This window comes from Bos grunniens, chromosome 16 (assembly GCF_055505025.1).
Source record: "Bos grunniens cultivar Pamir isolate PY7600 chromosome 16, Bosgru_T2T1.0, whole genome shotgun sequence".
Lineage (NCBI taxonomy): Eukaryota > Metazoa > Chordata > Mammalia > Artiodactyla > Bovidae > Bos > Bos grunniens.
Genome location: NC_141180.1, coordinates 81,667,062 through 81,681,097, shown reverse-complemented (window position 1 = coordinate 81,681,097; position 14,036 = coordinate 81,667,062). Strand labels below are relative to the sequence as shown.

Here is a 14,036-nt window from a genome sequence, read left to right as displayed (position 1 = left end):
CTAATTCACTTGAAAAGACCTTGATGCTGGGAAGGATTGAAGGCTGAAGGAGAAGGGGGCAACAGAGGATGAGATGGTTGGATGGCATTACCAGTTCGATGGATATGAGTTTGAGCAAGCTCTGGGAGTTGATGTTGGGCAGGGAAGCCTGGCGTGCTGCTGTCCATGGGGTCACAAAGAGTCAGACACATATGAACAACTAAACTCAACTGCATGGAGCAACGAAGCACACACGTTTGTCCAGAATGCTGTGTGTGCATGCCCTTCTGTTCCATATTGGTCGATTTAAGTCTTTGTTCTGGTCCCAGAACTGGGTTACAATAAATCTTCAGTTTAAATACCTGTAAAATGAGGTTAATAATTGACCCAGACTCCTCTGGCAACTAGGACTTCCCCAGTGGCTCAGCAGTACAAAATCTGCCTGCAGAGCAGGATACTCAGGAGACAAGGTTGTGATCCCTGACTTGGGACTATCCCTTAAGGGAAGAAATGACAACGCACACCAGTATTCTTGCCTGGAAAATCCTATAAACAAGAAGCCTGGCGGGCTACAATCCAAAGGGTACAAAGAGTCAGACATGACTGAGCGCACACATTGGGCAAAAGAGCTTAGGAGCAGTGGGCCTGGATTCTCATTCTAAAGCAGAGAGACCGTCCTGCTGCTGCTGCTGCTGCTAAGTCGCTTCCGCCGTGTCCAACTCTGTGCAACCCCATAGACGGCAGCCCACCAGGCTCCCCCGTCCCTGGGATTTTCCAGGCAAGAACACTGGAGTGGGTTGCCATTTCCTTCTCCAATGCGTGAAAGTGAAGTCGGTCAGTTGTGTCTGGCTCTTAGCGACCCCATGGACTGCAGCCTACCAGGCTCCTCCGTCCATGGGCTATAAGCGTACTGGAGCGGGGTGCCATTGCCTTCGTGAGCAGAGCTTTTAAGGCAGGGAAAAGCTCTTTTCTGCTGCCATCTAGTGTGCATCTTGGGAATAACACTTGAGTGGAGGTTACCAGGAAAAGTTCTCTCCAAAGGTTTCTGAGCCAGTGAATCAGATCCAGGGCCATGCCCCAGATGCAGTCATCTGTACCCGGGATGCGGCCCACTGGAAAATGGAGTCTTCAAGGAGAGACCTAGAGCAGAACCTGACATACCCTGCATGGACCACCTTCTCACCGGGCTCTGACCTAGGCATACCTTTTGTCACCTCCCACTCTTGGTTCTCTGCCTTCCTCAGGGTAGGTTTTGAACTAACAGAGTGCTCAGATAGCCTCTGTAAATTATCACATCTGAGGACAGTGAGGTGCAAGCCAAAGATTTATTTTTCAAGTAAAATAAGGCAGCCCAGGAAGAGCAGAACGGGGCTGCTGACAGAGGCTGCCCAAGGCTGAGAACAGAAAGCTTGGATGAGGAAAGACGCAGGAAGCCTGACTGTAGCCACCAGGGAGCGCTAGGGAGGTGGGTTGGGGAATGGTCCTGGGCCCTTACCCAGGTGCTGGGGCTGAAGGGGCCTTGGAGACTCAACTCCAGGTGCAGAGTTTGCAAGAGGAGCTGAATACCAGGCTCCTCGGGCTGCTTTGCTGGAACAACCACCCCCTGTACAACTGTAGTAACTGGACCGCTCCAGAGGGTTGGGGTGAAGCCCATCAGCTTTGCCCTGGCATGAAGCGTCTTTTCCAAGGCTGGAACCATGCTCAGGTTCAGAGGGCTGGGGTGGTGCAGAAACATCAGGTTCTGGGGGGGTCTAAAGGCATATATGGAAGACCTGGGGAAACAGCAATGATTCAAACAAGACTCCTCCAAAAGATCTCAAACCCACAGGCCAACACACAGACAGCACAGTCAGTAGGCCGTAGTCAGGCAGCAGTTCAACATGCCATGGCCTAGGGCCAGGGAAAGTCAGACACCCCAGGTAGAGAACAGCCATTCCTACAGCTGGAGCACAGCTCTACAGGAAACACCAGGGCTGCAAGTGCCACAGGTGGCCATCATGTGCAGATCCAACCAAGTAACGGTGAGGGCCAGTGGGGGCCACACTGAAGGCTGAGCACAGGCTTCCTCCTTGAGAAGACAGGCTGAGCGCCCTCTGCAGGGAAGCGCTGGTCACCAACACCCTTGGCCAGCACCGGCACAATCATAAGGAGGAAGAAGAAAGTGTGAAAAGAGAACGGTTGCAACAGCTTCCTCAGCTCCTGGGGGAAGAATTTGAGAAATCACAGTACTGGGGCAATTATTTCCTCAGAAGAAGCCAGAACCTAAGGTTCAGGGAGGTGGGGCGGGGAGGGGGGTATTCATACTTTACCCAGAATTTTGCCTCTGGCTCCTAGCCCCTTACTCACTCAATTCCTACTGCAATGTCTTGATGAGGGGATACCAACTCTGGTTACAGAAGAGGCCAGCAAAATCATCTGTGTCCAGTTTCCAAACCATGGACCCTGCAGTGCTCTCTGTTTCAGAAAGCTGAGCTGTGTGAGGGTGAGACCGTGGTGGAGGAGCCCAGGGAAGCCTGGGCAGAAGCCCAGAGCCAGCTTTCTCATCTACGCAGAGTTCTCTTCTCCACACCCCCACAGGACCACGAGTCCTGATTCCTGCTAGGAATGATTCATTCTGGAATCTTATGCATAATATAAGCACAGTGGGGGTGGGCATGAGGGTAGGGGTATGAGGAATATATAGGTTTGTGGCCTTCCTTAGACTGGAAGCCTTAACATCTCAGCCTTTTCTGTTTGGGGTGCTGTCTGCTAATTGTGAGGAGTTCAGTTACCATAGGGAATGACTAAGCTTCCCCAAAGACCTGAATCCATTTCATCTTCACGTATTTTTCCATCCCAAGGGCCTTCTGTCCCCCACCAGTTCTCTGGGGCTTCTTTAGGGGATGGCTGTGTGTCCCTTCCGAGTAGGCTTTCCTGGCCCCAGCCCCGTTAGGGGGCCAAGGCTTACCTCTAGTGTGGTGCTGGCGTTAGAAGGTAGGGGTGGTCTGGCCCCAGTCTCCCTCCCTTTTGACACCAGTCCCCACTCAGGCCTCCAACTTGTTCTCAGAGGCCATCTTCCCCTTTCCCCTCCACCATGTCCTTCTCTTGCACTTTCCTCCCCAGAAGGCCCAGCTTCCCTGCTTTAAGACTTCCACAAAAGGTCTTCCACCACAATCCATCCTCTCATTTTCCCCAGCCAGGATCATGCTTCCTCCTCAGTTCCTCCAGGGCATTTTGTCTACACCTCCGGAAGAACCTGCCTCTGTCTGCCCTTCATAACTGACATGAGACACGAAGATGAACAAATGCAGGTCCCTCTACAGGAACCGACGACCTCACTGAGGAGAAAGACGTGGAGACAAGTAAATTACTCAAGTTTTGAGCCACCAACTTTGGGCAGCAGTGGAGAGGGTGTCATGTAAGTAAATCAAAGGGTCTATAATTTGAACATTCACCAAATATTGTCAATGGATTGAATAAAATGACATGACTTAAGGAGTTTCAAAAGGGAGGAGTTATGTGTCTACCTACGGCTGATTCAGACTTCCCTAGTGGCTCAGGTGGTAAAGCGTCTGTCTACAATGTGGGAGACCTGGATTCGTTCCCTGGGTTGGGAAGATTCCCTGGAGAAGGAAATAGCAACCCACTCCAGTACTCTTGCCTGGAAAATCCCATGGACGGAGGAGCCTGGTGTCCATGGGGTCGCAAAGAGTCAGACACGACTGAGCGACTTCACTTCACTTATGGCTGATTCATGTTGAGCTTTGACAGAAAACACCAAAATTCTGTAAAGCAATTATCCTTCAATAAAAAATAAATTCATTTTTAAGATGATATGCCTTACTGTATGCAGTTTTCCTCTTATATGACTGTATAATTAGTATTTAATAAAATACGAGTATTTTCAGAGTGACACTCAGTACAGAGCAGTTTTTGTCATTGTGTCTTTTCTTGCCAAGTGATAAGGGTACAGAGTGTTATCACATGGGGTTCTGTGAGATGCTGGGATATTTCTTCCTGAAGAGATATCTCTTCTTGAAGAAATAAAAGGATATTTCTTCTTGTAGAGATTCTTAATACTGTCGTTGTTTTCGACAGGCCTTGGGCACAGAACCACCTTCTCCTAGAAGGGCTGAGTCTCACCTTAGTTTTGAAGCTCTCCACATCATCAAAACCTACCCACTATGCCCTGAAAGACATAGGGCACCTTCTGGTCCTTGATTCTGTGCTCAGCAACACCCTTCCAGGAGCAGACCTGTAGGAGAAGAAGGCAGAGCTGGAAAGGCGATGAGAGGCACTGCATGCATTGTCTCCTTGTTATGAGGAGACTCAGTTCAGTTCAGTCACTCAGTCGTGTCCGACTCTTTGCAACCCCATGAACTGCAGCACGCCAGGCCTCCCTGTCCATCACCAACTCCCAGAGTTCACTCAAACTCATGTCCATCGAGTCAGTGATGCCATCCAGCCATCTCATCCTCCATCGTCCCCTTCTCCTCCTGCCTCCAATCCCTCCCAGCATCAGAGTTTTTTCCAATGAGTCAACTCTTTGCATGAGGTGGCCAAAGTATTGGAGTTTCAGCTTCAGCATCAGTCCTTCCAATGAACACCCAGGACTGATCTCCTTTAGGATGGAATGGTTGGATCTTCTTGCAGTCCAAGGGGTTCTCAAGAGTCTTCTCCAACACCACAGTTCAAAAGCATCAATTCTTCGGTGCTCAGCTTTCTTCACAGTCCAACTCTCACATCCATATATGACCACTGGAAACACCATAGACTTGACTAGATGGACCTTTGTTGGCAAAGTAATGTCTCTGCTTTTCAATATGCCATCTAGGTTGGTCATAACTTTCCTTCCAAGGAGTAAGCATCTTTTAATTTTATGGCTGCAATCACCATCTGCAGTGATTTTGGAGCCCAAAAAAATAAAGCCTGACACTGTTTCCCCATCTATTTTCCATGAAGTGATGGGTTCTGGCTGCCTAAAACCAGCTTGAACATCTGGAAGTTTATGGTTCACGTATTGCAGAGGCCTGGCTTGGAGAATTTTGAGCATTACTTTACTAGCATGTGAGACAAGTGCAATTGTGTGGTAGTTTGAGCATTCTTTGGCATTGCCTTTCTTTGGGACTGGAATGAAAACTGACCTTTTCCAGTCCTGTGGCCTCTGCTGAGTTTTCCAAACTTGCTGGCATATTGAGTGCAGCACTTTCACAGCATCATCTTTCAGGATTTGAAATAGCTCAACTGGAATTCCATCACCTCCACTAGCTTTGTTTGTAGTGATGCTTTCTAAGGCCCACTTGACTTCACATTCCAGCATGTCTGGCTCTAGGTGAGTAATCAACATCGTGATTATCTGGGTCGTGAAGATCTTTTTTATACAGTTATTCTGTGTATTCTTGCCATCTCTTGTTAATATCTTCTGCTTCTGTTAGGTCCACACCATTTCTGTCCTTTATCGAGCTCATATTTGCATGAAATGTTCCCTTGGTATCTCTAATTTTCTTGAAGACATCTCTAGTCTTTCCCATTTTGTTGTTTTCCTCTATTTCCTTTCACTGATTGCTGAGGGAGACTTTCTTATCTCTCCTTGTTACTCTTTGGAACTCTGCATTCAGATGCGTATATCTTTCCTTTTCTCCTTTGCTTTTCACTTCTCTTCTTTTCACAGCTTTTTGTAAGAGCTCCCCAGACAGCCATTTTGCTTTTTTGCATTTCTTTTCCATGGGGATGGTCTTGATCCCTGTCTCCTGTACAATGTCATGAACCTCCATCCATAGTTCATCAGGCACTCTGTCTATCAGATCTAGGCCCTTAAATCTATTTCTTACTTCCACTATATAATCATAAGGGATTTGATTTAGGTCACACCTGAATGGTCTGGTGGTTTTCCTACTTTCTTCAATTTAAGTCTGAATTTGGCAATAAGGAGTTCATGATCTGAGCCACAGTCAGCTCCTGGTCTTGTTTTTGCTGACTGTATAGAGCTTCTCCATCTTTGGCTGCAAAGAATGTAATCAATCTGATTTCAGCGTTGACCACCTGGTGATTACCATGTGTAGAGTCTTCTCTTCTGTTTTTGGAAGAGGGTGTTTGCTATGACCAGTGCATTTTCTTGGCAAAACTCTATTGGCCTTTGCCCTGCTTCATTCCGTACTCCAAGGCCAAATTTGCCTGTTACTCCAGGTGTTTCTTGACTTCCTACTTTTGCATTCCAGTACCCTATAAAGAAAAGGACATCTTTTTTGGGTGTTAGTTCTAAAAGGTCTTGTAGGTCTTCATAGAACCATTCAACTTCAGCTTCTTCAGCGTTACTGGTTGGGGCATAGGCTTAGATTACTGTGATATTGAATGGTTTGCCTTGGAAACGAACAGAGATCATTCTGCATTTTTGAGATTGCATCCAAGTACTGCATTTCGGACTCTTTTGTTGACCATAATGGCTACTCCATTTCTTCTAAGAGATTCCTGCCCACTGCCGCTGCAGTCGCTTCAGTCATGTCCGACTCTGTGCGACCCCATGGACTGCAGCCTACCAGGCTCCTCCATCCATGGGATTTTCCAGGCAACAGTAATGGAGTGGGATGCCATTGCCTTCTCTGTTCCTGCCCACAGTAGTAGATATAATGGTCATCTGAGTTAATTTCACCCATTCTAGTCCATTTTAGTTCGCTGATTCCTAGAATGCCGACGTTCACTCTTAGCATCTCCTGTTTGACCACTTCCAATTTGCCTTGATTCATGGACCTAGCATTCCAGGTTCCTATGCAATAATGCTCTTTACATCATCAGACCTTGCTTCTACCACCAGTCACATCCACAACTGAGTATTGTTTTTGCTTTGGCTCCATCCCTTCATTCTTTCTGGAGTTATTTCTCCACTAATCTCCAGTAGTATATTGGGCACTTACCGACCTGGGGAGTTCCTCTTTCAGTATCCTATCATTTTGCCTTTTCATACTGTTCATGGGGTTCTCAAGGCAAGAATACTGAAGTGGTTTGCCATTCCCTTCTCCAGTGGACCACATTCTGTCAGACCTCTCCACCATGACCCACCCATCTTGGGTGGCCCCACACGGCATGGCTCAGTTTCATTGAGTTAGACAAGGCTGTGGTCCATGTGATCAGATTGGCTAGTTTTCTGTGATTATGGTTTCAGTGTGTCTGCCCTCTAATGCCCTCTCGCAACACCTCCCGTCTTACTTGGGTTTCTCTTGCCTTGGATGTGGGGTATCTCTTCAGGAATGCTCCAGCAAAGCGCAGCCACTCCTCCTTACCTTGGACGAGGTCACCCGTCTGACCTTGAATGTGGAGTAGCTCCTTTCGGCCCTCCTGCGCCCTCGCAGCTGCCACTCCTCGGACGTGGGATAGCTCCTCTCAGCCGCTCCTGTGCCATCGCAGCCTGGCACTCTTGGTCCCATGAGGAGACTAGAGACTAAAAATTCATGTCTGAGAAGCCTGGAGAACCGAGGAAGTTCTAGACTGAGTGATCTAGAACTGTGGATTTAGTGAGGCACCTGGGCTTAAGGATAAAACCAAAAGGACATACATGGGATGGAATTTATCAGACCAGAATTCACTATGCCTGGCATCCTAGTTCAGAAGTTACGGGAGAAGGAGCCCCTGCTCTGCACAGTACTCAGGGTGGTTCTGGGTTTTCTTACTTCATGGTAAGCTAGCAGTCTTTGGTTCCCCTCCGTCTTTGGTGAAGGGATCAGGAATTCCATGCCCTGTGGCTTGAGCCCTCACTGTGGTGTCCAACGAGGAGGCCAGGGTAAAGGATCGTCCGTAGGTGGGCATAGCCACCATTGTGTGGCAGAGTCCTGGTAGTAGATGAGGAGTGTCAGGGTTAATTTTCTTTGCCTTCAAACTGGGTCTGCTCATCCAAGGCTGGTGGCTCCAGAGGAGTTTCATGAACCTTTACTGGGGCTCCAACCCTGCCACCATCCTCTTTAGATCCTATCTTAGACCCTCAACCCAGTGAGAGAAGCTACATGGACCTATAGCCAAAGGCTTGGGCTCTGGAGTCTGATGGTCATTGACTGAGTAAATATTTATTGAAGGCTTGCTGTGTGCCAGGTACTGTCCTAGATGCTTGGGATAACTCAGTGAGCAAAGATCCCTGCCTTACTCAGCAACTTATTTGACTGCTAAGCCTCAGCCTTCCTATCTATAAAATGGAAGTAATAAAAGTATTTGTCTCTAAGAGCATTGTGAAAATTAAAAGATATAATGCATGTATAAGATCTAAGACAATGCAATAAAGGGGAGCTGTGATTATGATCATTACAATCACTGCTGTTTCACCTTCAGTACAAGAGCAGAGAATTTTATTTATCTCTGTATCCCCAGTGCCTAGAACAACACCTGACACTGAGATGCACGAATAGAACAAATGAGCACAGGGCTTCTTCACCACCTCTGCACAAGGCCTTCTCCCATCGTGTACTGCTTGACATAACACCCCCAGGCTTACAACATGAGGAGGTACACCATACAGCCCTGTAAAATAAACAAATAACGAAGACTCTTCCTTGCCAGGATGATGGGCTCATTTTCTCCAAGAAGCCATTCTGCTTTAGTCCAGATTTCCTAGTTACTCTAGCAACCTCTTAGCACTTAGGTTATTTTCACTGTACTGACTGACGTGTATTTCTTTTTGATGGTCTGTAAGATTTACCTCTTTGATCAAATTAGAGCTTTCTGAAAGCAGAGATCAGAGCACCCTGCTAAGCTCTGTGGCGTTTTTATCCAAATTTGGAAAATTCACCCCTCTGATCAGAAGCAGTCTGACAGGGCACACAGTACGCAGAGTAGAAGGCCTCTTTGTAGGAGGGGAAAGGCCTCCATTCCCCCAGATTGACCCAGAGCACACAGTTTGGAGGGCACCATGCCAGTGGGGGTTCTACCCCCTCACTTCTCAACTGAAGGGCTTTGTGTGTCTCCCCACATACCCGGGCTGGCTTCCCCTGGGACCCATACAGTTTTCCAGGTGAGAGTGGAGGGTTGGGCTGTGTGAGATCTAGACACCTGGCCCCAGTGCCTAAAGAAGTATACTTTATTTGTGAAAGAGTCACACAAGTCCTTAAGGTTCCACCTAGCTGACACACAAAGATGTGGGCTCCTCAGAATTAACAAATACTTTAATTTAGGACACTTTGTTGTTCTTGTTTATGCTAAGAAGGAGAAATGATATGGCCAGTCTTGACTTTTAAAACATAGGATGGGCTTATAAAACCATCTAGCCTACTCAGTGAGGAAGAGCTGGGCAGGAAACCCCCCCACCCCTACCCCAGTCTGGATTCAGGTCTGCCCTTTCCAGGGACTGGGGTGGGGTAGGGGTGGCTCTTCCCTGAGTGACGTCCCCTGAGATGCTGTCAACTTGGGAAAGCTCTTGCCTGTTAAAGCACTTTCCAGAATGTCAGTTAGTGACAAGGAGCAAAAGTTATCCATTATTGTGAAGGAAACGGGATTGAGGGTATATGAAGGGAGCAGGAACCATTTGAACTGGAAACTTGAGCTCAAAGACAGCCTCCCAAATAGTCACTGGTTTATATGATACTGTTAGATTGGTTTATTGTGTCTAATATAAGCCAAAATGCTACACATTCTGTCACATCAAGAAGAATAAAATACCTAGGAATAAACCTACCTAAGGAGACAAAAGACCTGTACCCAGAAAGCATGAAAGCTGGCTCCTGCATGGAACACTAAAAACCAACTTTTATTATCTACAAGAAGTGCCTATCTTAACACTGAACGTTAGTGAAGACTTTAAAGGAAAACATGACAGTCTGGTTGAAAAGGTAAAAGACTTTTTGAGCACTTTGTGATCTCGCTAAAGGCTACACGCAGCCAAATGATTCCACCTTCTTCAGCTTTGTATCTGCATAGGTCCATTTTCATATGACTCTCTTCTAAACCCAAGTTTTTAACTACTTTTGTTCCAAAAATATTTTTTTTATATGAATCCTATACAAAAGTTAAGGTCTGCCTAGTCAAGGGTATGGTTTTTCCAGTGGTCATGTATGGATGTGAGAGTTGGACTGTGAAGAAGGCTGAGTGCCGAAGAACTGATGCTTTTGAACTGTGGTGTTGGAGAAGACTCTTGAGAGTCCCTTGGACTGCAAGGAGATCCAACCAGTCCATTCTAAAGGAGATCAGTCCTGGGTGTTCATTGGAAGGACTGATGCTGAAGCTGAAACTCCAATACTTTGGCCACCTCATACAGAGAGTTGACTCATTGAAAAAGACCCTGATGTTGGGAGGGATTGGGGGCAGGAGGAGAAGGGGATGACAAAGGATGAAATGACTGGATGGCATCACTGACTCGATGGACGTGAGTCTGACTGAACTCCGGGAGTTGGCGATGGACAGGGAGGCCTGGTGTGCTGCGATTCATGGGGTCGCAAAGAGTCGGACACGACTGAGCAACTAAACTGAACTGATATAAAAGTTTATAACTAGCTTCTCTCTCTCTCTCTCTCTCTCTCTCTCTCGGGGATTTAAAGAAGCAAAGACATTTAAGTATCCCTTACAAGAAGGAGTCTGGGGGTAGGTGGTTCCAGAATCATTATAGTAGTTAAACTACATCATAAAGGATCCAGCCTCCTTCTGTCTTTCCTCTATTATCCTCCTCAGATGGTCGACTCTTTCTTTTTTCCTGGTGCTTCTCATCTCACTAACCAGTTTCTTAGCTGGAAACTTTAATGCTACATAGCAAATGGTAATATGTCCTGTGTAAGTAAATTAGTGTATCTATTAAAAATTGAAACATGTAATTTAAGGAATCCCTTGTGGCTCAGCTGGTAAAGAAACCACCTGCAATGTGGGAGACCTGGGTTCGATCCCTGGGTTGGGAAGATCCCCTGGAGAAGGGAAAGGCTACCCACTCCAGTATACTGGTCTGGAGAATTCCGTGGACTGTATAGTTCATGGGGTTGCAAAGAGTCAGAGTTGACTGAATGAATTTCAGTCACTGAAAACTATAAGATGCTGATGAAAGAAATCAAAGAAGACACAAACAGATGGAAAGATATATCATGTTCATGGATTGGAAGAATTAATATAGTCAAAATGTCTATATTACTCAAAGCAAACTACAGATTCAATGCAATCCCTATCAAATTACCAACATCATTTTTCACAGAACTAGAACAAAAAATCTCAAAATTTGTAAGGAGAAACAAAAAACCCCAAATACCCAAAGCAATCTTGAGAAGGAAAAGTGGAGCTGGAGGAATCAAGCTCCTGGCCTCAGACTATACTACAAAGCTACAGTCATCAAAATAATACAGTGCTGGTGCAAAAATAGAAATAGAGATCAATGGAACAGGATAGAAAACCCAGAAATAAACCTACGCATTTATGATCAATTAATCTATGACAACAGAGGCAAGATTACAATATTGGAAAGATCCCTTCAACAAAGGTACTGGGAAAACAGGACAGCCACGTGTTAAAAAATGAAATTAGATCTTTCTTTAACTCATTTACAAAAATAAGCTCAAAATGGAATAAAGACCTAAATGTGAGACCAGACACTAAAGATCTCCTAGAGGAAAACATAGGCAGAATACTATCTGACATAAATCACAGCAACATCTTTTTCAATCCATCTCCTAGAACAATGGAAATAAAAACAAAAATAAACAAATGGGACCTACTTAAACTCAAAAGTTTTTCTTTTGAAAACTTAACCAAGTTTTCAAAAGAAAACAATAAACAAAATGAAAAGACAACCCACTGATTGGGAGAAAACATTTGCAAATGATTTGACTGGTAAGAGATTAGTCTCCAAAATTTATAAACAGCTTATAAGGCTTAACAGCATCAAAGCAAACAATCCACTCAAAAAATGTGTAGAAGACCTAAACAGATATTTCTTTAAAAACAAAATACAGATGGTCAATAGGCACATGAAAAGATGTTCAACATCACTAACTATTCAGTTCAGTTCAGTTCAGTCACTCAGTCGTGTCTGACTCTTTGCGACCCCATGAATCACAGCACGCCAGGCCTCCTTGTCCATCACCAACTCCCAGAGTTCACTCAAACCCACGTCCATCGAGTCAGTGATGTCATCCAGCCATCTCATCCTCTGTCGTCCCCTTTTCCTCCCACCCCCAATCCCTCCCAGCATCAGAGTCTTTTCCAATGAGTCAACTCTTCGCATGAGGTGGCCAAAGTACTGGAGTTTCAGCTTTAGCATCATTCCTTCCAAAGAACACCCAAGACTGATCTCCTCTAGAATTATTAGAGAAATGAAAATCAAAAATACAATGAGATATCACCTCACATCAGCCAGAATGGTTATCTCCAAAAAAATCCACAAAAATGCTGGAGAGGATGTGGAGAGAAGGAACCCTCCTACACTGTTGCTGGGAATGTAAATTGGTACAGCTACTATAGAGAACAATATGGTGGTCCTTGAATAACTAAAATTATAGCTACCATTAGATACGGTGTTATGTCCAACTCTTTGCAACCCCAAGGATTGTAGCCTACCAGTCTATGAAATTCTCCAGGCAAGAATACTGGAGGGGGTAGCCATTCACTTCTCCAGAGAGCTACCATATGACCCTGCAATCCCACCCCTGGGCATATATCCAGAGAAAAACATGATTTGAAAAGATACATGCATCCCAATGTTCATTGCAGCACTGTTTACAACAGCCAAGACGTGGAAGCAATCTAAATGTCCATCAACAGATGAATGGCTAAACAGGATATGGTGTGTGTGTGTGTGTGTGTGTGTGTGTGTGTGTGTAAGAATGAAATGATGCCATTGGCAGCCACATGGATGGACATAGAAAGCTCATACTGAGTGTAGTACATCAGACAGAGAAGAGGAAATATCATATGACATCCCTTATATGTAGAACCTAAAAAGAAATGATACAAATGAACCTACTACAAAACAGAAAGAGACTCACTTAGAAAGTGAGACATGGTTGCTGGGGGAAAGGATAGTTAGGGAGTTTGGGATGAACATGTACACACTGTTATATTTTAAATGGATAACCAACAAGGACCTACTGTATAGCACCTGGAACTCTGCTCAATGTTATGTGGCATTGGATAGTAAGGGATCTTTGGGGGAGAATGGATGGACACATGTATATGTTGTGACTGAGTCCCTGTACTCTTCACCTGAAACTATCACAATATTGTTAATCAGCTATTGCTGTTCAGTCGCTCAGTCATGTCTGACTGTTTGCAACCCAATGAACTGCAGCACAACAGACTTCCTTATTCTTTACTATTTCTGGGAGTTTGCTCAATCTCATGTCCATTGAATTGGTGATGCCAGCCAACCATCTCATCTTCTGTCATCCCCTTCTCCTCCTGCCTTCAATCTTTCCCAGCATCAGGGCCTTTTCCAGTGAGTCAGCTCTTTGCATCAGGTTGTCAAAGTGTTGGAGTTCCAGCTTCAGCATCAGTCCTTCCAGTGAATGTTCAGGGTTGATTTCCTTTAGGATTGACTGGTTTAATCTCCTTGCAGTAGAAGGGACTCTCAAGGGTCTTTTTCAGCACCACAGTTAGAAACCATCAATTCTTTGACACTCAGACGTTTTTATGGTCCAACTCACATCTGTACATGACTACTATAAAAATCATAGATTTGGCTATACAAACCTTTGTTGGTGAAGTGATATCCTGCCTTTTAATACTCTGTCTAGATTTGTCATAGCTTTCCTTCCAAGGAGCAAGCGTCTTTTAATTTCATGGCTGCATTGATTTTGGAATTAAAAAAAAAAAGCCTGTTACTGTTTCCATTGTTTCCCCATCTATTTGCCATGAAGTGATGGGACTGGATGCCATGACCTTATTTTTTGAATGTTGAGTTTTAAGCCTGCTTTTTCACTCTCCTCTTTCACCTTCATCAAGAAGCCCCTTAGTGCCTCTTCACTTTCTGCCATAAGAGTCGTAACATTGCATATCAGAGGTTATTGGTATTTATCCCGGCAATCTTTATTCCATCTCAAGCTTCATCCAGACCAGCATTCACATGGTGTGCTCTACATATACGTTAAATAAGGAGGGTGACAACAAATAGCCTTGATACTCCTTTCCAA

The 14,036-nt window shown here is 45.3% G+C and overlaps 1 protein-coding gene across 1 annotated transcript in view; it reads right to left on the bottom strand.

Moving 5' to 3' along the window:
* Window positions 1-1,506: 1,506 nt before the first annotated feature.
* The window catches only part of CHIT1 (chitinase 1), a 33,794-nt gene continuing 21,264 nt past the window's right edge, over window positions 1,507-14,036 (bottom strand). The window contains 10 exon segments of the mRNA XM_086342948.1: window positions 1,507-1,577; window positions 1,580-1,727; window positions 1,729-1,751; window positions 2,326-2,424; window positions 2,427-2,451; window positions 4,102-4,141; window positions 4,143-4,213; window positions 7,623-7,649; window positions 7,651-7,770; window positions 12,051-12,090. Coding sequence (XP_086199074.1) covers window positions 1,507-1,577; window positions 1,580-1,727; window positions 1,729-1,751; window positions 2,326-2,424; window positions 2,427-2,451; window positions 4,102-4,141; window positions 4,143-4,213; window positions 7,623-7,649; window positions 7,651-7,770; window positions 12,051-12,090 — 664 coding nt within the window.